Source organism: Gasterosteus aculeatus, chromosome 17, assembly GCF_964276395.1.
Source record: "Gasterosteus aculeatus chromosome 17, fGasAcu3.hap1.1, whole genome shotgun sequence".
NCBI lineage: Eukaryota > Metazoa > Chordata > Actinopteri > Perciformes > Gasterosteidae > Gasterosteus > Gasterosteus aculeatus.
This window is the reverse complement of record NC_135705.1, coordinates 10,983,866-11,006,877: the sequence shown is the minus strand read 5'-3', so window position 1 is coordinate 11,006,877 and position 23,012 is coordinate 10,983,866. Positions and strand designations below refer to the sequence as shown.

At 42.1% G+C, this 23,012-nt stretch overlaps 1 protein-coding gene across 4 annotated transcripts in view; it reads left to right on the top strand.

Annotated features, from left to right (window-relative positions):
* LOC120835398 (inositol 1,4,5-trisphosphate-gated calcium channel ITPR1) overlaps window positions 1-23,012 on the top strand; it is a 53,395-nt gene that overhangs the window by 1,886 nt on the left and 28,497 nt on the right. For 2 of the 4 annotated variants that reach the window (XM_040204299.2, XM_040204298.2), the window contains exons 3-35: window positions 1,356-1,426; window positions 7,089-7,198; window positions 7,762-7,848; window positions 8,336-8,494; window positions 9,256-9,354; window positions 9,798-9,881; window positions 10,427-10,573; window positions 10,817-10,912; window positions 11,146-11,190; window positions 12,120-12,274; window positions 14,638-14,737; window positions 15,053-15,213; window positions 15,311-15,452; window positions 15,609-15,767; window positions 16,583-16,755; window positions 16,983-17,102; window positions 17,353-17,547; window positions 17,717-17,968; window positions 18,060-18,201; window positions 18,299-18,452; window positions 18,543-18,733; window positions 18,930-19,062; window positions 19,139-19,193; window positions 19,272-19,437; window positions 19,605-19,778; window positions 19,897-19,971; window positions 20,084-20,221; window positions 20,308-20,433; window positions 20,534-20,734; window positions 20,833-21,084; window positions 21,237-21,362; window positions 21,453-21,581; window positions 22,792-22,912. In XM_040204299.2, coding sequence (XP_040060233.1) covers window positions 1,356-1,426; window positions 7,089-7,198; window positions 7,762-7,848; window positions 8,336-8,494; window positions 9,256-9,354; window positions 9,798-9,881; window positions 10,427-10,573; window positions 10,817-10,912; window positions 11,146-11,190; window positions 12,120-12,274; window positions 14,638-14,737; window positions 15,053-15,213; window positions 15,311-15,452; window positions 15,609-15,767; window positions 16,583-16,755; window positions 16,983-17,102; window positions 17,353-17,547; window positions 17,717-17,968; window positions 18,060-18,201; window positions 18,299-18,452; window positions 18,543-18,733; window positions 18,930-19,062; window positions 19,139-19,193; window positions 19,272-19,437; window positions 19,605-19,778; window positions 19,897-19,971; window positions 20,084-20,221; window positions 20,308-20,433; window positions 20,534-20,734; window positions 20,833-21,084; window positions 21,237-21,362; window positions 21,453-21,581; window positions 22,792-22,912 — 4,538 coding nt within the window. Of the gene's footprint in view, window positions 1-1,355; window positions 1,427-7,088; window positions 7,199-7,761; window positions 7,849-8,335; window positions 8,495-9,255; window positions 9,355-9,797; window positions 9,882-10,426; window positions 10,574-10,816; window positions 10,913-11,145; window positions 11,220-12,119; window positions 12,275-14,637; window positions 14,738-15,052; window positions 15,214-15,310; window positions 15,453-15,608; window positions 15,768-16,582; window positions 16,756-16,982; window positions 17,103-17,352; window positions 17,548-17,716; window positions 17,969-18,059; window positions 18,202-18,298; window positions 18,453-18,542; window positions 18,734-18,929; window positions 19,063-19,138; window positions 19,194-19,271; window positions 19,438-19,604; window positions 19,779-19,896; window positions 19,972-20,083; window positions 20,222-20,307; window positions 20,434-20,533; window positions 20,735-20,832; window positions 21,085-21,236; window positions 21,363-21,452; window positions 21,582-22,384; window positions 22,412-22,791; window positions 22,913-23,012 lie in introns of all 4 variants that reach the window. The other 2 variants (XM_040204297.2, XM_078092130.1) reach the window with 2 other exon arrangements.

Genomic DNA, 23,012 nt, shown 5'->3' with positions numbered 1-23,012 from the left:
TCATCAACTAAACCTATATTTATCTTAAGAAGCATTGTGTCTAGAATCTCTAATGCTATCTGGACTGTCCATGACCCCCCTCTGCTCATTAATTATGGAATGACCTACAGCAAACCCACTACTGACATATTGTGGCCTTTGTCGAGTTCCCATGCTTCACACACACACACACACACACACACACACATATATACAAGTGTGCATATCTACAAAACTATCATGACAGATTTGGTCAGGAGCCATCTTCTCCACGCACAACTACCAACTCTGCAGTCTTCCCCACAACAGCTGGCCTGAGAAGATCTCCTGTAAGAAGAAAGAAAGCTCTTTGGGCATTATGGCTTTTCCATCTCCGCAGTATTCCCAGCTCGAAACTGGAGACTGGTATCAGGAGCAAAAAAATCCTCTTTTGTACAGTGCAGCAAGAGCTGTTTGATAAGTGCAACTGCTGCTAATTATCAGGTGGATTAGAAAACAATGTGCATATTTCGCCCATGCAGTTGACCACACAGACATATTGGGGGATTTCTTCCAAACACTAGAGAATGTTTTCTCACTTTTGTCTTTTAAGTTTGCAGCCTGGTTCCTTGAGGTGTATAGACTGGAGCAGTAGACCGGTCTGTTTGGACAAATGCAGACATTCCCCGGGAAAAGGCCTGAAATGGATGTGGGATTTGGCCTGTGTCCAGCAGAGTGATTTTTTTTTTTTGAGCCAGTTTAAGTCAAATGCTCGCCGGTCATCGAATCCAGAATTATTTCATTATTGTGGAGAGTTGAAATGGATTTATAAAAATAGGAAACAGGAGTTGAGTTTGGAACATGTGGAACAAGCTTTTGATGGGAGACTTTGTTTTAGCCACAACCACTGTATGATCATCCCCCAAAGCAGTTTGCACACAATCTCACGTTACAGCAGTGGTGCACAGTAGCTCTTTTATAAGGAATATTTACACATTTGCAAAAACGTTTGCCACAGTGCTTCAAAGACAAAAATGACGTCTTATTAATTGTTTCATTTGATTGTCAAATTCATCAATTTACTTGTTTTAGAGAATACTAAATTGTTTAAAATCCGATTTTATTATCAAAAAATAATTCCCCAGTAATTTAGGGTAGCGTTACTATTAATAAACATCAGTTTCAACACATTTCTTTAACTCAAGAGGAAATAACAAAACATCATAACTTGCAACTTTAGTATTTTAGTTCATTACAGTACACTGGGGCATCAGTGAAAATAAAGAGAGAATATATTTGAACCACGTCAATGTTAACAATATGTCAAATAGGATGCACAGGTTTTGGAACACAGAACTCTGATAGATGTTAACGTAACTACGTGTTTACATCCACAGCTTGGTGGATGACCGCTGTGTCGTCCAACCTGACGCGGGAGACCTCAACAACCCTCCAAAGAAGTTCCGAGGTAAGCGAGGCAGCAGAGTCCCCTCGTCCCGCCGAGGCCTGACCGCATCACACCAACTGCTGTCTGTTTATACTGCTGGCTCCGTGAGAGAGACACTGCTCAATGTGTTATGCTGTGTTTCTTTGGTGACAGCCACAATACACGCCCGCTGGAGTTCGAACAGGACGTCCGTTGACGACGTTTATGCTGTGTGCGTGTTGTGCGCACATGATTATGCATCCAAGTATGTCTTAATAGCTGCGTGTGGCACACTTTGCTTGTGGAGATCGAGGCTGATAAAGATTCAACACACTTATTTTTTTCTTCTTTTTTTTTGTTTTTGTTTTACAAAAACCTTGAGATGCCTTTATGGGTGAACTTGCTATTTTTAGCTCCCATACCGGAAGTGGACCTCATGAATCTCTGTTCTCAGGCTGGAGGTTCATATCTCCATGGAGCGGCCTGGCCCACAATGAACAGAGTGTGCTTGTGTGGCATAGCTGATGATCCAACATTTAAAAACTAAATATTCACTGTAATATTCTAATCCGGAAACACAACATCATGGTTTTGGTTGAGCAGGGGTGCAAACATTTTATTTATTTTTATATATATAATCTTTTGGCTATAGATGTCTGTCTGATTTTCCAATGTCGAGCAGCTTGACTTCAAAGGGTCAGTTTGACTTTGAAGCGTATCATCACACAGACGCTGTCGCTATGCATTTAGGGTGCTATCTGCTGCCTCTAGAGTATAAAGATTTTACCGCATTTAGAAAGTTGATAGCTTTGATCTCAACAGCACCCACGCACTCAGCTCTCCAGGGGCTCTACGGTGTCCCAGGACAGGTTATCTCCCACTAGAGACCATTACTGTCACCGCGATAAACACCGGCTGCAGACTGAAACCTCCTGCAGCAACAAAAAGGAGAGGGTTTTTTTGCTCTGTCTTTGTTGCAGGCTCTATTTCTGTCAAGTGTATTTCATCTTTTGCCTCTTGTCTCCTCTAATCTTCCACCCTCATACACTCTTTGTTCCCCCCTAGTTACTAATAAAACTCATCACATGGTACTGTTCACTTAAAGATGCAGTCCCGTTCCTAATCTGCCCCACGGCCGTCCACTAACTAAAGTTATGGCAGGATATTGCAGATCTGTTGTAGAAGTTCCAACCTGCCATTTGGTGTTTTTCAAAATTTGGGCAAAAAATACAAACAAAAATGAAATTGTGGCTGAAGCTTTGTTCAATAGATTCATTTTTAACACCATGTCTTTACAACCCAATGGCGAGTCCTTCACTGTGTCCGCTGGTCTTGAACAGAAAAGGCCTCTATGTCACTGTGAGAGGCCTCTGGAGGTCTCAACCTATGTAAACATGTGTATTATAGGATCATATGGAGGTTGCAGGAAGAGTTTTGTAGTAAGGGAGTTTGAGAAATGTGTCCTTTAACACAAACGGAGGATATAATGAACATGCCTTTGGTTGCATTATGGGAAATGTAGTGTTTGGAGCGTTACGACTAAAAGTCAGAATTTCCAATGAGTCCTGTTCAATTTTGAACATTCTTTTAAAAACTCACTCTCTATTCATCATGAATTCATCATTTTAAATGATGATGCTCATTTTGGGATTTCCCTTTTCGCCATAAGAAAGTAGAACAGAGCCATTTTATCTTATTATAAATGGGACATTTTAAAATATCTGCTGTGTAAACTACAGAACGGCCACATTACGGTGCTGCTGATTAAGCGGCCCAACGAAAGTGCTAAATGTCCTTCCAAAGATGTTATTCTGTTGGAGTAAGTAATTGGCCCTTGTGATTTGTGTTGAGTATATCCGGATCAAATCGTATACAAAAGGGAATAATGGAATGTTGCAGTCAACGAATGGAGATAATGTGGTTTCTTCTCTCCGGAAAAGGCATATGAGGCGGGATGTAAACTCAGAAGTGTTCTTTTGAAGTCTGTAGACATTACATTCACAGGTTCTGTTTTCAGTAGAATTGTGTACGGATGTTGAGAACATTGTTTCATGTATTCAGTATTTGCCTACCAGCTGGAATTTGCCAAGATGTGTAAAACATCTCCAACCAAACAATCAAAAAAAATACAAAAACAGAGTTTGTCTTCGGTTACTTGCATAAACCTCTCTGGGAACTTTTAATTCAAGTCCTCGGGGTTTCCTCCGGCCGAGCAAACAGTCATCTCGTTCTTCTCGTTTGGGACGCGCCCTCAAATGTTTTGAGTGACACCGTTGTGTCACAAGGCCAGAGTAGTGATGTGCACATGTTGAGCCTTATAGTGTCATTGCTGAGGCACAACATTTCCTCCTCCATGTGAACACGATCACACGCTCACTCATGTAATCTGTATGTGCACGCTGAGACGTCGGGAGCCTGCAGCTCTGACTGCAGACTGCACAAAGCTGCACTTTTTATTAGTGGTTTTAAAATATGCTTTTTGGGATCATATGTGATTTCATATGTTTGATATACCATATGTCTCATTTTAAGTTGCCAATGGTGGCAGATTGTTCCTTTTGTGCCATTTCGGCGTATGCAGCTCCCCCACCCCTCAAAGGCTGAAAAACTAGGGGTAACACTGTTTAATTGGTCAATATCAGGATTGTTGTTCAACTGCTTGAATATCAGAATAGCAGACAATGTTGAAATCTGATTTTCAGGATTTGATCTTGTTCTGCACTAAACATGACGTTTTTATCAAAATGTGCACTACGCAGCCTGGTTTTGTCACACAGAGCAGGAAGTTGTTGTGTTGATGTGTTCTAGCTCCTCTTACAGTATCAGATTTTTTTTTTTGTTCCCCATTTTTTTTATTTGCTCTAATAAAACCTGTCGCACAGGTTCAGCAAATTCTCTCTGCTGACTTAACCTCATCTCCGTAGTTTTTGTGGTCATCCGGGTCACAAATATCTTCCTTCCTATCCTCTTAAATCTGGTGAAGTTTGACTGCAGGATTTCTTTTATTAGCTTTCTGTTGAAAGAGCTGGTGTTCGTGATCTCTCAGAGACATCTGGAGGTCCAAGACCACTCAAAGCAGACGGTCCCTGATATATTGGGCTGTAAAGAAATTGCCAAAAACTTCATGCTGATGATATTGTTTACTTAAGTAGGTTTTAAAGAGGTAGTACACATTTTAACACTTTCATAAGCGATTACAAAATCCTACAATAACTCTAAACGGGTAATACTGTCCAAACAGACATTCTAATGTCCTTTATGGGTCATGTTCCAAAAACACCACCAATAAAGCAACTCAATGATGATGAAATCATCATGATTATTTTCCTAGCATCCCTCCGGAGACGAGGAAGACGTCACACAATCGTTTGATCGTTTAAAAAAAAAAAAAAAAAACTTTGCAAGGAAAGTACTTGTTGTGCACTCTGCAAATAAAACTATTAACATAGGTGGGCATTTAGTGGCCCAAAATACTTTCAATTAGCCTGCAATTTAAAACATTTGACTTGGTCCAAAATACTTTTGACTTGATTTTCTTTGCTCTCAAAGACATAAACAAAACTTTAAATGTTTAACTGCAATATGCATTCCTCAGGGCTACATGCACGTGGGGCAGCTTCTATCAAGGATGTGCTTTGTTTATTACATTACATGTCATTTAGCTGACGCTTTTATCCAAAGCGACTTACAATAAGTGCATTCAACCACAGGGATACAAACTCAGAAGAGCAAGAAACAAAGTGCAATTTCCTCTAATAAGCCAATTTACAATTTGCTATAGATGAGTGGCGTTATAAGTGCAATTTAAGTGCTACAATTTGTTTGTCTTTTAGTCGAGGTAGAGTCTGGAGAGGTGTGTCTTTAGTTTACGGCGGAAGATGTGAAGGCTCTCTGCGGTCCTGGTGTCTTCAGAGAGCTCGTTCCACCATTTCGGAGGAAGGACAGCAAAGAGTCGTGATCTAGTCGAGTGTTTTGCTTTTGTTTATGAACATGGACAGATATTCGAGTGCTTAACCTGAGAGAGATATAGATATATTATATATGGGGTGGTGTTTCTGCCAACAAGAAAAAGACTGTTTCCACTTTGAGGAATGTTTAGTGAATCATTTCAGCTTCTGCCCCTTTGACCCATCTCACCACTTCTCCTGCCCAGTGATCCCAAACGGAATTCTCGACCCACGGATCCGTTTCACTCAACTGCCATGTTTTTCTCTCCCAGCTGACTGGGATTAAAGGCAAATGTTCAGTGCGGGCTCTTCATCTCTCACACATTCGACTTGTCTTGCAGCTGCGATTGTGTGTTTTGGAGTTTGATCAAACAGAGCTCCTAGTTTACCGATGTGTGTTCTCTTTCCCTTTTTAAAGATGTTCTTTTGAGCATTGTGTGCTATGATTTCATACTGGAGTACACCAGTTGTGGTGTGAAGTAACTTGAGTTAAAGCTGTTCGTATGATCATATATGGGATGCGTTTACTCAGCCAATGGGTCCGCTGCTCATCTTCCTCCCCCCCGCCCTGTAAGCCCTATCTCTGTTCTGCATTCTTTCACTGTCTTCTCTGTGTTCTTCATTCCTCTTTCACTTCCTGTTCCCTGTTGTTCTTGCTGTACTTAAGGTCAGACAAAAGTAAACTACATCCGACGAGGGCCTGATGGGGGAAGATTTACAAGATATAGACCATTAACTGTGAGAGAGCGGGTGGTGTGTGAAATGGTCGGAGGAATTCAGAAAGCAGAAGGAGGGATGATAGAATATGGAGGGGAGAAGATAGGGAGTCCCCACCCTCTTCTCGTCCCACTCCCCTTCTCTTGGCTGGCCTTATTTGGTCATGTTGCTTCGTCTATAGCAGGAGGACAGCGAGAGAAAGGGGGAAGGATGGATAGATTGTTCTTTTTTTTTTTTTTCCTCTCAAAGGGAGGAGTCGCTGATGGGCAGACGTTTAACTCTGCGGGGAAAATTGTCAATGTAGTTAATGTGCACTGGTTGACCGTAAGCACAACACTAAACTTTCAGCCAGGAGTAAAAGTGTCTCTGGGCTTCAGTTGCACTCGTGCGGCTTAAAGAGGAACAGGAAGTCTGCAGGGTTTTATTCTAGAACTGTGTCCACATGCAAATCTTGTTTCTATGGTGTCTATGAAAATGAGCGGCACGATCTTGCTGACGGCCGCATTGTCTCATAGTTGCTGCGGTTACGCACTTTGACCTACCAAAGCCTATGCTGTGTCACATCAAAGCGCACACACACACACACACACACACACACAGAGGTTATTGTCTGCCGTCAGTCTGACCACAGGATGTAACTACATAATACTATACTTGTATTCCCAGCCGGGTGCACACACGCAACCTGTGTGTTCGTGTCCCTCATTACTTCTCCGAGTCAGACGAAGCCCTTTGATCTCCATTCAGGAGAATAGTGAAAATCTGCAAGAACACACTTGCAAATGTTTACAGAGAAGAGTGTGTGTGTATATTGTGTTTATGCAATTGGGTCATTAGGTCTTCAAATGAAATGTGCGAGAGGGCTCATTTATTAGACCGAGCCTGTTTCTGTTAGTCTTATTTTAGCAACTACGCCGTTGCTGTGACTTGTATAGAAATGAGATATTAAGGTGTCGTAATATATACATCAGAAAAATCTTCTCCATCTCTTTAACTGTATCCGTGTGTTTTCTCCCCTGTATTTCTATCTCTGTGCCCAGACTGTCTGTTCAGACTGTGTCCCATGAACCGCTACTCTGCCCAGAAGCAGTTCTGGAAGGCGGCGAAGCCTGGAGGGAACACGGACACGGTGCTCCTCAACAAGCTCCATGTAAGTGAAGTGACTACATGAAGTGGCAACATGTCTCCTTTCCGTCACACTGCAGAGCTGTGCTCTCACACCAAACACAGATCTGTCCTCGGGCCTCACAGGGTAAACATAAAGGCAAGTTTTAGTCTACTCCTCAAATTAAAACGGTAAATTTGGTCAAAAGTAAATGCCAAGCTGCACAGTGACTGTGTAGAAATGTTCACTTTGAATTACAGTTCAAGTTACAAATCCTACTGTAGTGAATATGCATAATGATAACTGATGCCTGCTCTTAAATGAACTTTTCTATAGACATTTCACTCCTATTTTCCCATCTTTCTGCACTCCAGACCCTTTCTGTCATTACAGAACTTTTTTGATGCAACACAATTTAAAGCAAGCACCCAGTCATCCAATGAAAAGACTGCAATCTTTCCTGCGTTTCCATGGCTAGAATTTTCAGTTCAAACCTTAAAGCATATGGTTTCGGCTTGTGACCACATCACTGTGTCCAACTGTTATCAACATACAGTGTTTTGAGATTTTATTAGCATGATATACCGTTTGATCTTATTTCCTTCCAGCATGCAGCCGACTTGGAGAAAAAGCAAAATGACTCTGAGAACAAAAAGCTGCTTGGATCCATTATTCAGTACGGGAATGTAATTCAGGTTAGTTCCTTCTTGAACTGTAATCATCTTCTTGGTCTTTAGTCAGATAAAATTAGTTTACACTGGCAGAATTGTAATTTTTTTTAAAACCTCCTGCAGTCATACTCAAACCACTAATTTGCAGAATACAAATATACTGTCTATCTGTGTTGCATAACACATGGGGAGTTCGTCGCTGCAGGAGGCTGCGTTTTAGACTTGGCTGAAGGAGTTTCGGAAGAATGTGCATGATTTTTGCGTCAAATCTGACCCGGTGCTTCCGATAATAAGCATGAAGTATTCTTGCTGATAGTCTTGTCTAATCTTGTGGGTCAAATGGAGGCCTCCGTATTAAATTGTCAGACAGTTTCAGAACCATTTCTAGGAAAGCCCTAAATGCAAGCTGCTTCCTCCCAGTCATTACACTTTAAGGAGCTCTTACTGCTTCACTCACATTTCTGGATGTTTGTTGTCGTTTCTCATGTTGTATCTTGATTGTTCGGCTCAGCTCCTCCACCTGAAGAGCAACAAATACCTGACGGTAAACAAGCGTTTGCCTGCGCTGCTGGAGAAGAACGCCATGAGGGTGATGTTGGACACTGCTGGAAACGAGGGTTCCTGGTTCTACATCCAGCCGTTCTACAAGCTACGCTCCATCGGGGACAGCGTGAGTCGTCATGCACACGTCTATGGGAGTCCTGAATCACTATGCAGTGTGTCATCAACGTCAGGCAAAGAGAAAGACTGAATCCGGCCTGGGACGATGCGTATTTTACATTTTTAAATGTTTACATTTTAATTGAAGTAGCAGTAGGCCACTTCTCTCTTTAAAAGCAGTTGCTAATTTACATATACAGCAGTAAATGAGTGTTACGTGGTTAAGACTGCAGAATAACACGAGTCGTCTCTACTTAAGCCTCAATGGGAGGCATCTAATTCTCACATATATCCCTTCATGGACCTTTGCCAGCACCCAATTGATGTTTGCCTAATCAGAAAGCTTTCGTTGGCACCAACTGGTCTTTCATCAAGCAGGAAGTAGTGGGCCTAAAGACAAAACGACCCACATCCAACATTTGGCTTCTCTGCTAAACCCCTCTCAAGTTAGTCATGGCATAAGTCCTAAGCTTGACTAGAAACTAAAAGACCGTATCCTGCAAAGAGAGACTCAAAGAGAGAAGTCAATGCTGAGTACTTGCACCTTACTCATGGTAAGAGTGTACATTATTCTCAAATAGAATACTAATTCAATATATTTATATTATTTTAATATATAAAAGTTGTTTCACAATGTGCATTCTGACACCTTGTTTTGATCAACCATCGTGGTCCTGGTTGTTTTACACTTCTTAAATAACTTGACCTCTGTTCCTTATTAACATTGACCTGTTTGTTTTTAATTTGATCTATTTTGGCGTTCGATTGCAGGTGGTTATCGGGGACAAGGTGGTCCTTAACCCGGTGAATGCTGGTCAGCCGCTGCATGCCAGCACACACCAGCTGGTGGATAACCCAGGATGCAACGAGGTTTGGCTGAGCGGATGAGACTCATTTTCACTCCTCAGATGTTTCTGGGGGAGTATTGGAAACTAATTATAGCTCTTTTTCTCTTCACCGCTGTCGGATGTGAGAGACTACAGCATTGTTTTACTGCCCTCCAAATTTATCCCAGTTAAAATCTGCATGGAAGGCTGTCCTGTTTCTCTGTCATACAACTAAGCTGCTCTCAGCTACTAACAACATAAACTATTTTTTTCTGCTGCCTTGACATTGGCACATGTAAAGAAAAGGTAGATATATTTTGTTTGTAATCTTTATTTTATTTTTTTAGGCAACGCTCTTGAATAAAAGTCATCGATGATTTTGTCTCAGCAAGTCCTTCTTTAATCTTGGCAGGGTTGTTGTGTGCAGCAAGGCTCCCAGAGGGATTAAACCTGCAGTCACCTCAAGCTCCGATTGTTTGTTTTCAGGTGAACTCTGTCAACTGTAACACCAGCTGGAAGATTGTCTTGTTCATGAAATGGAGCGACAATCGAGAGATCAACCTAAAAGGGGTTTGTAGCTATAAGGAAAACTAAAAATATCCTTTTTATGTTTCTATATAATACAAAAGACAATACACATATGATTAAATGTAATGGGGGAAAACAAGGGCAAATATAATGCTAACAGGGTTCAGTTGTTTCTTTCAAACATTTCTAAAACTCCACACTGCCATAGAAGAGGTGTTGTACAATGTTGTCTAAGTGGGTGTTTTCAGTTCAGTTTTATTTATGTACTGTGTGGGTTATTCAACAACACTACATAAGGAGCTTTAACATAAAAAATAACATTTTGAATAAATTAAATTGTGGCGCTCCTGGAACATATTTGAAGTAATAAAGTTGGTGTGAGCCCACATTGATCTAATGAGGTCCACAAATTTCAATTATTTAGTGAATAAGAATCACTATAGCTTCTGGGTTTTCTATTATTTATTTATTTATCTTGTCGGTATTGAAACCTGTTATTGGCACACATCCTCTGTTACATATTCAGAGTAATTGTTTGATTTTTTTTAAGCAGATTATTTTGGGCTAAATGTTCTCCCTTTCTCCAGGGCGACGTGGTACGGTTATTTCATGCAGAGCAGGAGAAATTCCTCACCTGTGATGATCACAGAAAAAAACAATATGTTTTCCTTCGCACTACTGGACGGCAGTCCGCTACCTCTGCAACCAGCAGCAAAGCCCTTTGGGAGATAGAGGTGAGGAAGAATATTTTCAGAGCTGCTTTGGTTGATTTTGCCATAAACTAAAGAGCATTGGGTTTTAATGAACTAAAAGTCTAGTCCTCAGTAAACATAAAGTAAGCCTTGCTAAATTTTCTTCTTTTCCAGTAGGGAAGACATTAATATGTTTGTCCCCAGCTAATTAAGTCCACGGCACCTGTTATAAACTGCACCCTATTCATGAGTGTACGATCTTACTGCTGTTTGCTCTGGTATCAGGTTGTGCAGCATGATCCATGTCGTGGGGGGGCGGGCTACTGGAACAGCCTGTTCCGATTCAAACACCTGGCCACTGGTCACTACCTGGCTGCAGAGGTCAGTGGAGCAGATACAGATATTGGGTCGCTGTGATTAGAACAGGGTCACTGTGAGAAAATATTGTCAATATATTTTGATTATATTTTTGGATTTCTATTGCAATTGGTGTTGTATTTATATAAAAAGTCATCGTAAAGAAGCCACTAATTTAAGCTATGTTAATATTACATAAAACAATATTTAAATTAACAAAAATACTCCGATTGGGGAACCCCTTTGTATTTTTGCAGGTGAATCCAGATTACGAAGAGGAGTGCCTGGAGTCCCGCTCCTCAGTGAGTGGCCCATTTTGAAAGACTTTATAGTGAGCAACATTTGTATGTCAAGTTTGTCCTTTATTGTCTCGTGGTTACCCATCTTAACTGTAATGTAATGTAGCATTTAACTATAATGAGCTGAGCGAGACAATATTTGTTTCTGATTGGTTGGCATATTACACGGAACATCTGGACGCCCTCCATCCGGCCTCCCTGTATTCTTTACAAAGCATTTACTCACTGGTGAAACTCACCAAGCTTAAACCTAAAAAAAACGTCTTTGATTGTTCTGTAGGCGAAGAGGGTAAATGCTCTGTGAAATATGAGCGCTATATAGCTAGTAGAATTTCCAACTGTTGATGGCCGAAAATGATTTTTGCAGCATGAGGCGGAATTACTCGTCAGTCACCAGCAGATGGAAGCCTTTCACTGTGAATGCATCTTACTTGTGTTCCAGTTGTGTGCCATGGCTCACTGAGTTTGCACTTCGTCAACCTGAGCCTGTCCACATCTGCTGAGCAGGCAGTGACACTCTGCTCCTGAGTTCATTGCCTTGCTTCAAGGACAAATTCAAAATATAGCCGAAGCATCTGAAGTATGAACTAGAGATATTAGGCAAAATAAAATAGTCCGCCTTTTTGTTCTGATGACTTTTGTTCATTGTAGTTCAGCCAAAAAATACAGGACTAAATTAGGCAAAACAAGAAGGAAATAGAGTTCATGTTCAGGCTGATTTTGATGATGTCATTTAGGTATTTTGGGAAATTCTGAATTTTTCCACTGCATTTAATTTCCCTATAAGGTTACTGAATATAGGTCAGCTATACTCTAGTTAACCCTGTAACTGTAAAATCTTATCTGGACACAAATGTGACGGATAATCTTAGTTGCTGAAACTAAAATTGTATGTGAGGTTTGACGGCGTCTGTTTTAACTTTCACCTGCAGCTGGACTCGGAGCAGGAAGCCTTAAGAGCCCGTTTGAGAAATGTCCAGGACAAAGTCATGTACACACTTGTGTCTGTACCTGATGGGAACGACATCTCTTCCATATTTGAGCTTGACCCTACGACATTAAGAGGAGGAGACTCACTGGTACCCAGGTAGGAATGCCGTAGCATGAAAGTGTTGTGGTGTCACTGACAAGAAAACACACATTATAGATTAAGTAGATTTATTAATCTTATTATGTGTGCAGAATTATTTTGCACAGTGACAGATAATTAAATTATAGTTATCATTTGTTTGAACGTTTGTTTAAACATGACATACAGTGCAGCCGGAAAGTATTCACAGCGCTTCACTTTTTTCACATTTTGTTATGTTACAGCCTTATTCCAAAATGGATTAAATTCATTATTTTCCTCAACATTCTACACACAACAACCCATAATGACAAAGTGAAAACTGTTCTTTGCATATTTTTGCAAATCTGTTAAAAATAAAATAACAAAAACATCACATGTGTATTCACAGCCTTTGCGCATTACTTTGTTGAAGCACCTTTGGCAGCAATTACAGCCTCAAGTCTTCTTGGGTGTGATTCCACAAGCGTGGCACACCTATTTCTGGGCAGTTTCTCCCATTCTTCTTTGCAGAACCTCTCAAGTTCCATCAGGTTGAATGGGGAGCGTCGGTGCACAGCCATTTTCAGATCTCTCCAGAGATGTTCAATCGGGTTCAAGTCAGGGCTCTGGCTCGGCCATTCAAGGACATTCACAGAGGTGTGCTGAAGCCACTCCTTTGTTATCTTGGCTGTGTGCTTCGCTGTAGGGATGGTATTGGCCAGGTGATGAACAGTGCCTGGTTTCCTCCAGACATGACGCTGGGCATTCAGGCCAAAGAGTTAAATCTTTATTTCATCACACCAGAGAATTTTGTTTCTCATGGAGTCCTTCAGGTGCTTTTTTGTGAACTCCAGGCGGGCTGTCATGTGCTTTTTACTGAGGAGTGGCTTCCGTCTGGCCACTCTACCCAACAGGCCTGATTTGTGGAGTGCTGCAGAGATGGTTGTCCTTCTGGAAGGTTCTCCTCTCTTCATAGAACAACGCTGGAGCTCTGTCAGAGTGACCATCGGGTTCCTGGTCACCTCCCTGACTAAGGCCCTTCTCCCCCGATCGCTCAGTCTGGCTGGGCGACCAACTCTAGGAAGAGTCCTGGTGGTTCCAAACCTCTTCCATTTCCGGATGATGGAGGCCACCGAGCTCATTGGGACTCTCAATGCTGCAGAAATCTTTCTGTACCCTTCGCCAGATCTGTGCCTCGATACAATTCTGTCTCGGAGGTCTACAGATAATTCCTTGGACCCCATGGCTTGGTTTATGCTCTGATATGCACTGCCAACTGTGGTACCTTATATAGACAGGTGTGTGCCTTTCTCAATCATGTCCAATCAACTGAATTTAGCACAGATGGACTCCAACAAGTTGTAGAAACATCTCAAGGATGATCAGTGGAAACAGGATGCACTTGAGCTAAATTTTGAGTGTCATGGCAAAGGCTGTGAATACTTATGTACATGTTCTTTATTTTTAACAGATTTGCAAAAATTTGCAAAAAACAGTTTTCACTTTGTCATTATGGTTTGTTGTGTGTAGAATGTTGAGGAAAATAATGAATTTAATCCATTTTGGAATAAGAGTGTAACATAACAAATTGTAGAAAAAGTGAAGCGCTGTGAATACTTTCCGGATGCACTGTAAAAGTCTCTTGTATATCTGACTGCTGAAGAGGCGTTACCTGTTACCGTTCATAATCCAAAACACTTTAAAATGTCAGTTGATCATTGACGATTTTCTGGTCTCATCATAATCTGAAGATATTTAACAGAAATTTGTTGATTTATTGATTCAGTATTTTTAAGGACAAAAAAAATATAAATAAAAATAAGATTCTAATTCAAGCCAAAGAGATTTTCCTCTCCTGTTGGAACACAACAGAGCAGTATATATTCCTCATGAACCTTGATGGACTGCTCCATCAATCTAGTTCTTCTCGTTCTCCAGTAATGAACTTGTGCTATACTCCCAAGACTATTCACAGCACAAACAAATTCCATTATAACCAAGGAAAGCTGGAAATGTCTGGTCTCTTTAATCAAAGATAAACACGAAAAGTTAATGAGCCTGACCCAGTTTTCCGCTATGTGTATGTCCCTGTTTTCTAACATGTTTATGATTTGTACAGAGTAAAATAATACAGATTTAAATGGTGTCCATTAGTGCACTGCTTCCTGGTGAAGGGCAACTCATGTTTTCTTGCTTATTTAGCCAAATAAAGAGCACTTTATTATAATTTTCATGAAGGCATCCAAAAGGGCACTTTGGCAGCACATTTAATTTATTTTTCAAACGAGGTTACAAGCAATATATTTGCTTTATATTGTACATTTACAAATTTGTTAATGTTTGTAGCTCCAAACATCCATCATTTATCGTAAATCCGCAACATGAAAATTATTTTTCAGGAGCTCCTATGTGCGCCTCAGGCACCTGTGCACAAACACGTGGGTTCACAGCACCAACCAACCAATTGACAAGGAGGAGGAAAAGCCAGTCATGCTGCGCGTAAGTGACGGTTCATTCGCATTAATATGTAACAGTATATTAAGTAAATTGTTGGCACAAATGCTGAGGAGAAATTCTGTCCCCGGTGACCTGTTCTTGCCTGCTGTGAAGTTATGGGAGTCTTTCAGAAGTAAAATATTGATATTGATTATTCCGGATACCTTTTTCTTAGCACAGTAAATACTAAGAAGTAAATGTACTATTGGAGTATTCCATAAGGGACCATCAAAAGGACCTGGAGAAGTCTTTTTCTGGAGAAGAAAATATTTCCTATTGATGGATGACGAAGTTGTTGATTTCTTTTTGTAATTGAAGATCGGCACATCGGCACTAAAGGAGGACAAAGAGGCCTTTGCCATTGTGCCCGTCTCCCCGGCTGAAGTCAGAGACCTTGACTTTGCCAACGATGCCAGTAAAGTGCTAGCCTCCATCGCTGGAAAGCTGGAAAAAGGAACCATCACACAGAATGAGAGGAGGTAGAAATTGCTTATCAGTGCCAGATTGTCATATTCTATCGGGAAAGAGGATATCGTGGTATCGCTTTGTCTCTCTCTCTTTTGCATGTCCAATCAGAGCTGTCACCAAGCTACTGGAGGATTTGGTGTTCTTTGTGGTGGATATCCCTAACAACGGACAGGATGTTCTAGAAATCATGGTCAACAAACCTAACCGAGAACGACAGAAACTCATGAGAGAACAGAATATTCTCAAACAGGTAATCCAGTGAACGGGTTTAAACCTCACTGAACTCCACATAACTTAAACTCGTGAAAATGACTCACAGGGGAACAGTTCGCCTGCCGACCACATCTTTATCCGTGTTCTTTTTCCTTTCAGTATTGTATTGTGACAACGTTCTCCTCGTACACAGATCTTCAAGCTGCTGCAGGCTCCATTCACAGACAGTGGCGACGGGCCCATGCTGCAGCTGGAGGAGCTGGCCGACCAGCGGCACGCCCCCTTCAGACACATCTGCCGCCTTTGTTACCGCGTTTTGCGTCACTCTCAGCAGGACTACCGCAAGAACCAGGTACGGTTTATCAGGCCCGGCGGCCTGTTGAGGGGCACCGGCACAGTACGACATGGCTGACGTGCTGCTGGAGTTTGTGCAAAGGTGCTTTCCAATCTAATCTCTGGATTAAGTTTAATAGCAAGTGAAAGAGGCCTCTGTCTCCGTGGGAGCCCTGATATTATGCAGCAGGGGTGTCAAACTCATTTCAGGTTCGGGCCAGATACTTTAATGAAAAGCGGGCCAGACCATTACAATCCTAGGGAGGGGTGCAGGGCGTGGACAATGCAATGGCCAACGGGGGAGGTGGGGGTGGCGCAGACTTACAGGGGGGTGGGGGGTATTGCATGGACAGCCGACGGCGGATTTGGCCCGCGGGTCGTGAGTTTGACACGTGTTAGAGAGGGATAACTGACCCCCCCCCCCATGTCCCCGTGCATTCTGCTCAGCTCTTAATCAAATCATCTGCTAATACACAGAGCCACACAGTGAGTCAGGCACATGCTATAACAAATGCTAATTAATGTGAAATCCAACATGCCCATTTCCCACAAAAAATCTCTTAAACACATTACATTGAAATTATTAGACGGGTTTCATTTAATTATGTTTAAGTAGGAGGCAGCCTGTTTTTTGCTCTGCTCGGTTTTGCCGAACAAGGACCAAAATGACCAGTCAATATAAGTAATGGATACAAATAACATTATGCCTCTTAGTCCCAATAGAGTATGTAAAGAAACAAGGATGAAGCGGCTAAATTAATAATGTCCTTTTCACAGTGAGTTTGTGCCATCTTGTTTAGGTTTGTTAAGGTCAAACTGCTTGTCTGTCTGCAGGAGTATATCGCCAAACAGTTTCGCTTCATGCAGAAACAGATTGGCTATGATGTCTTGGCTGAGGACACGATCACAGCTCTGCTCCATAACAACCGCAAGCTGCTGGAGAAGCACATCACTGCCGCAGAGATCGACACATTTGTTAGCCTGGTCCGTAAGAACCGCGAGCCCAGGTCTGTCTGCGCCTCTCTGTATGAATACAAACAACTTGCTAAATTGGGGAGTCAATGTTATGTTTAGTTTACAACTTATATGTGGAAATGTATATCTATGTGTATGTATACTGTATACTTAGAGGTGACCCTGAGTTTTTTTTTATGTCATGATTGAATTTTGTATTTCTTGTGCGTCTCTGTGTGTCTGTGTGTGTGTGTGTGTGTGTGTGTGTTTGTGTGTCCAGGTTCCTGGACTACCTGTCAGACTTGTGTGTGTCAATGAATAAGTCCATCCCTGTGACACAGGAGCTCATCTGTAACGCAGTGCTGGATCCAACCAACGCAGACATCCTCATAGAGACTAAGTGAGTAGACCCCCCCTCCCTCCACCATCCGTCTATTCTCCTCCTGATGCCAACATGCTCCAATTTCCCTTTAATATATTAATGCGCTGAATCATCTCTATAGCATAATTTTTGGCACAGCTGCTGCTGCTGATGATGAAAATAATTCAGTCATTGTAGCCTAATCATGGTTTTCATTTTAACATTGTCAAAAAGGTTTTATTTTTTTATATCAGCATTTGAAGAAATAAGAATCTTGTTTTCCCTGCAGACTCGTACTGTCAAGGTTTGAGATCGAGGGGGCGCCGCTCGGGGAGAACTCTGTGGAGTCCGAGGAGGATGAGGAGGAGGTTTGGTTGTTTTGGAAAGACAGCATTAAAGAGATCCGGAGCAAAAGCATTAGAGAGTTGGCTCAGGATGCCAAGGAGGGCCAGAAGGAGGACCAGGAGGTGATCAGCTATTACAGGTAGTTACTGGTAGTTACTTGACGTTGAGCGGGGGGCAGATGCAGCAAAGTTGTGATGGTGTTTTTGTGAACGCAAAACAAGTCATCTGGCAACAAACATAAAGACCAAAAAGCCTTTTGCTGCTTCAAATGTAAGTAATGACGTTCCAGTGTGTTTGTGCTTTAATAGGTACCAGCTGAACCTGTTTGCCAGGATGTGTTTGGACCGCCAGTACCTGGCAATCAACAAGATCTCTGGCCAGCTGGACGTGGACCTGATCTTGCGATGCATGTCAGATGAAGATCTGCCCTATGACCTGCGTGCCTCCTTCTGCCGCATGATGCTGCACATGCATGTAGATCGTGATCCTCAGGAGCAGGTTACGCCCGTCAAATACGCTCGACTCTGGTCTGAAATCCCCTCAGAGATTGCCATTGATGAGTGAGTAAAACAAATGTCATGGATTGTTCATTGTAGATGTGTTTTTTTTTAATGTTTTAGTTTTATCCACTTTTTTTTAACCCTATTGCAGCTATGACAATGATGGAACATCAAAAGATGAAATTAAGGAGCGATTTTGTCAGACTATGGAGTTTGTTGAGAACTATCTGAGAGACGTCGTGTGCCAGAGTTTCCCTTTTGCAGATAAAGAGAAGAACAAGCTCACCTTTGAGGTCAGTTTGGCACATTCTCGATATATTATGCCAGTCATGTCACGTTTTGATGGTTAAACCGGCAAACCTATTTGACTGATCCATCTTTGGTGTTCAGGTGGTGAATCTGGCCAGAAACCTGATTTATTTTGGCTTCTACAACTTCAGTGACCTGCTTAGACTAACCAAGATCCTGCTCGCCATTTTAGACTGTGTCCATGTGAGCACAATTTTCCCTTTCACCAAAATGGACAAAGAAGAGGAGAGCAGCGGTATGAACTCCATGTTTGGTTAATGTCGGACCAAATATCTGATCGACATGAAGTGAATTTGTGTACTCATGGATGTGTGGTTGTTTCCAGGCAGCAATGTGATGAGGTCCATTCATGGAGTAGGAGAGCTGATGTCCCAAGTGGTCCTAAGAGGAGGGGGCTTCCTACCCACCAATTCAAGCACCAGCACCAACGGAGTCACAGTCAAGACCCAGACTGAACCTGAGAAACAGGACATATTGGTTATGGATACCAAGTTGAAGATCATTGAGATCCTGCAGGTGTGACTATTAATGGATTAGGTGTCAACTGTAATCACCAAATATGTAAATGGATTTAATTGATTGATTATTTTTTATATGACTTGTGTTTTCTAGCTTCCTAAATGAACTTTTCCCTTGGTTTTATTACTGCTGACATACAATGAACTCTCCTCTAAAAACTTTGCATTCATTCATTTTCTGTCCTGTCCTGCAGTTCATCTTGAATGTCCGCTTGGACTACAGGATCTCCTGTCTGCTGTCAATATTTAAGAGGGAGTTTGATGAGAGTAACTCCCAGAGTGAATTTTCTCTAACTGGGTCAGTGGAAGGACCCAACAACATGCCAGGTCAGGGTAACGAAGGCTGTATATTACGATGAAATAGACTTTGTTGATTACAGATATCTTTTTCTTTTCATTCCAGGGGCTTTGGATTTTGAGAACATAGAAGAGCAAGCAGAGGGGATATTTGGTGGAAGGTAATCCCAGTTTCCATAAATGAAAAGTCACAAAATACAAGGAGGATGCGTTCAACTTAGCGCTCTGTGTATGTCTAGTGAAGAGAACACCCCACTGGACCTGGACGATCATGGTGGCCGTACCTTCTTGAGGGTCCTTCTCCACTTGACCATGCATGACTATCCTCCTCTGGTGTCCAGAGCCCTCCACTTGCTCTTCAAGCATTTCAGCCAAAGGCAGGAGGTCTTGCAAGCTTTTAAGCAGGTATGCAGCTTTCAGCTACAGCAAAACCACAGAATAAACTAAAATGTGTTGCACGTATTATTATTTGCCTATGAACGAATAAATACAAACAAAAGTGCATGTGGAATCGGTATCGTCTACCCTTTCTCTGCTCTGTTCTTTAACTTTTATCATGCATGTTTTTACAGGTCCAGCTGCTGGTCACCAGCCAAGATGTGGAAAATTACAAGCAGATAAAGTCTGACCTGGACCAGCTGCGCTCTATTGTAGAGAAGTCTGAGCTCTGGGTGTACAAGAGGCAGGGGCCAGACGAGGGCATGGATGGGGGCGAGGGGCTCTCCACTGAGCCAGACCATAAAAAGGTGCATTATATTTTACACCAAAAGAACCACACGCTGACGCCTAAAAGGCGTCTGCCTCTAACACTACCTTTACCGAAGACCATTTTCTCTCATGCTTTGTCTCCGGCGTACCTTGTAGGGCAATTCAGGGGGCACAGACAAACCAAAGAAAGCAGAAAGCACCAGCAGTTACAACTACAGGGTGGTGAAGGAGGTAACGATCTCACCTATAAGTCGGGGTGACAAGCTCTTTTGCATCTGCCTTTTGTTGCCAATGTCGTGTCTTTTTCCATACAGCTCTGCCATTTTCTCTCTGCCTTTATCAGATCCTGCTGCGGCTCAGCCGGCTGTGTGTCCAAGAAGGTTTGTCAGGTAGGAAGAGCAAGACACAGCAGCAGAGGCTGCTAAGGAACATGGGGGCGCATGCTGTCGTCCTTGAGCTCCTACAGATCCCCTACGAAAAGGTATTAATCATCCCTTTCAGTGGCGTTCATTTTGGGTGTGCGTTTAAGCGAACAAACCATAACTAAATCAACCATTTCCCCTCCAGGGTGAAGATTTGCGAATGCAGGATATAATGAAGCTGGCCCATCAGTTTCTACAGAATTTCTGTGCGGGAAACCAGCAGAACCAAGCCCTGCTGCACAAGCACATCAATCTTTTCCTCAACCCGGGGGTTAGCGGTCCTAACAAGCACGACTCGATATGCACACATTGCTATTTAAGCAATGTTCTTGTGTTCTAATGCTCTGCTCTTTTTTTCTCCTTCTGTTCAGATTTTAGAGGCCATCACCATGCAGCATATCTTCATGAACAACTTCCAGCTGTGCAGTGAGATCAATGAGCGTGTGGTTCAGCATTTTGTCCACTGCATTGAAACACACGGCCGCAATGTGCAGTACCTCAAGTTCCTTCAGACTATTGTCAAAGCAGAGAATAAATTCATCAAAAAGTGTCAGGACATCGTCATGGCAGAGGTCACGCCCTGTTAATCCTCTTTTTAATGTTTTAACAATGCTGCTGCTCTTTCTCCTGATATACTGATGTCCCCTTCAATGTTGTTTTCTTCCTGCAGTTGGTAAATGCTGGAGAAGATGTTCTGGTCTTCTATAATGACCGGGCGTCCTTCCAGACTCTGGTCCAGATGATGCGCTCAGAGCGGGACCGCATGGATGAAAACAGTCCTCTGATGTACCACATACACCTGGTGGAGCTGTTGGCTGTTTGTACCGAGGGAAAGAACGTCTACACAGAGATCAAGTGTAACAGCCTGTTACCACTTGATGACATTGTGCGGGTGGTGACCCATGAGGACTGCATCCCTGAGGTGAGATTGAGTCGTGCTGAGACTTTGCCAACAGCAACAAGCAAGTTACAAAGCAGAGTGTCACAAAAAAGTCCCAGTGCATCTGTATTTCACAATTTAAATAATTCTGCAACCAATGGAAAATTGTATTAACGTTTATCCGATTCTCTCAGGTAAAGATCGCCTATATCAACTTCCTGAACCACTGCTATGTAGACACCGAGGTGGAAATGAAGGAGATCTACACCTCTAACCACATGTGGAAGCTCTTTGAGAACTTCCTGGTGGACATTTGTAGAGTAAGCGACATCATTTTTACCTTACTTAAGAAATCACAATTGTTAAATCAATTTTATGAAATCAATGATGTACTTTTAAATGTTTTGCAGGTGTGCAACAATACAAGTGACCGTAAGCACGCAGACATCATTCTGGAGCGCTACGTGACGGAGACGGTCATGAGTATTGTAACGACTTTCTTCAGCTCACCGTTCTCTGACCAGAGCACCAGCCTGCAGGTATGCAACCATCAAGAAAAAAAGAAAAAATAGCCTGATCACAATAGCGGAAAGGTTAAATTTAATTGCAGGTCGATATTGTCAAACTGTTGTTATAAAACTTCCCTGTAGACATTATGTCTGAGTCATGCCGCATGTCTGACATCTCCCCTCAACTTATTAAAAGGTCATTATTCTCTTAAAACACTTTTAAAGGACCACATCCTGACCATCACTCACAATAGATAATCTTGTGAGAAAGTAAGGTTTGGGTAGGGGCGTTTTTCTCTTTTAATATCTAGACGTTGATGGCCGTTAACCTCACTGTAAACACTGTCATGCTGCAGGTGTCAGTCCCAAAGAATGTACAGGTACAGTTAGCTATAATTCTATGGGGTACCTAATGCATATTTTAACAGAATGAAACCCCTTATTCAAAAGTCTGTTAAGATTATAGACACTGCAAAGTTTTCACCTTAAGTGCCTCCGTGTCGTCAAGTCAGTGCTTCCGCAAAGTTTCTCAGAAGTCTTAACAGAAACATAATTACGAGTGAAGGAGAATGAATGTCCTTTTCATTCGTTCGTGTTTATCAGAGTAATGCTGGTCATGATCCCGGGGAGTCAAATCAGACGTTACAAAGTTAAGAGCAGTTAGTCGTGGTTGTTGGCATCCTGTTGTGCTCATTAATCATTTCCTTTGAACATGCATACAAAGTGTCCCTTTTTTTCAATCACGCAAACTGTCACAGTTTAAAAAAGTATTTAGAACTCTGTGATGCATACGAACTGTGTTATGTCTTCACTGCTTGTATCCTCTGCTGCAGGCCTGTCTGTTGGGAAAAATATTTCAGGTATTTGTTCATTTCAGCAAATAAAACACAGTTTGGTGTTTCAGATAATTCTGCGGTGTGAGAGCAAATATCCTTATTTTTTAATGTGTAAATATTTTGAGTTTGCTCAGGGTCTCCTGTAACAAGTAACAAACCTCCACTGAGTCAGCATGGGGTTCTTTCTACACGAGCTGCTGTCACACCACTAATCTATATCACTGTGTGGGGAGGTGCGGGTTTGTTATATTAAAAGGCAAAGCCGCTGGCCCAGATTGTTGGTTGCAATGTGGATGACAGATGCATAGCTTGCATGTTGTCGAGGGACCTATTTCTTTCTTGAAAGACTAGAGCCGATAGTTCTGTATGGTAATTTACATGCTTTTCTTGCTTCTTGGTCTCAGACCAGGCAGCCAGTGTTTGTGCAGCTGTTGCAGGCAGTGTTCAGGGTCTACCATTGTAACTGGTTGGTCCCAGTCCAGAAGGGTTCTGTTGAGAACTGCATCAAGGTCCTCTCTGATGTTGGTAAGATCAAAATCCTCCTTGCTTATGTCGACGCCTCTCTCACGAACCCTTTTTTTTTACGGTGTAGATCGGTCCATCATACACCGTTGCAACCATTTGT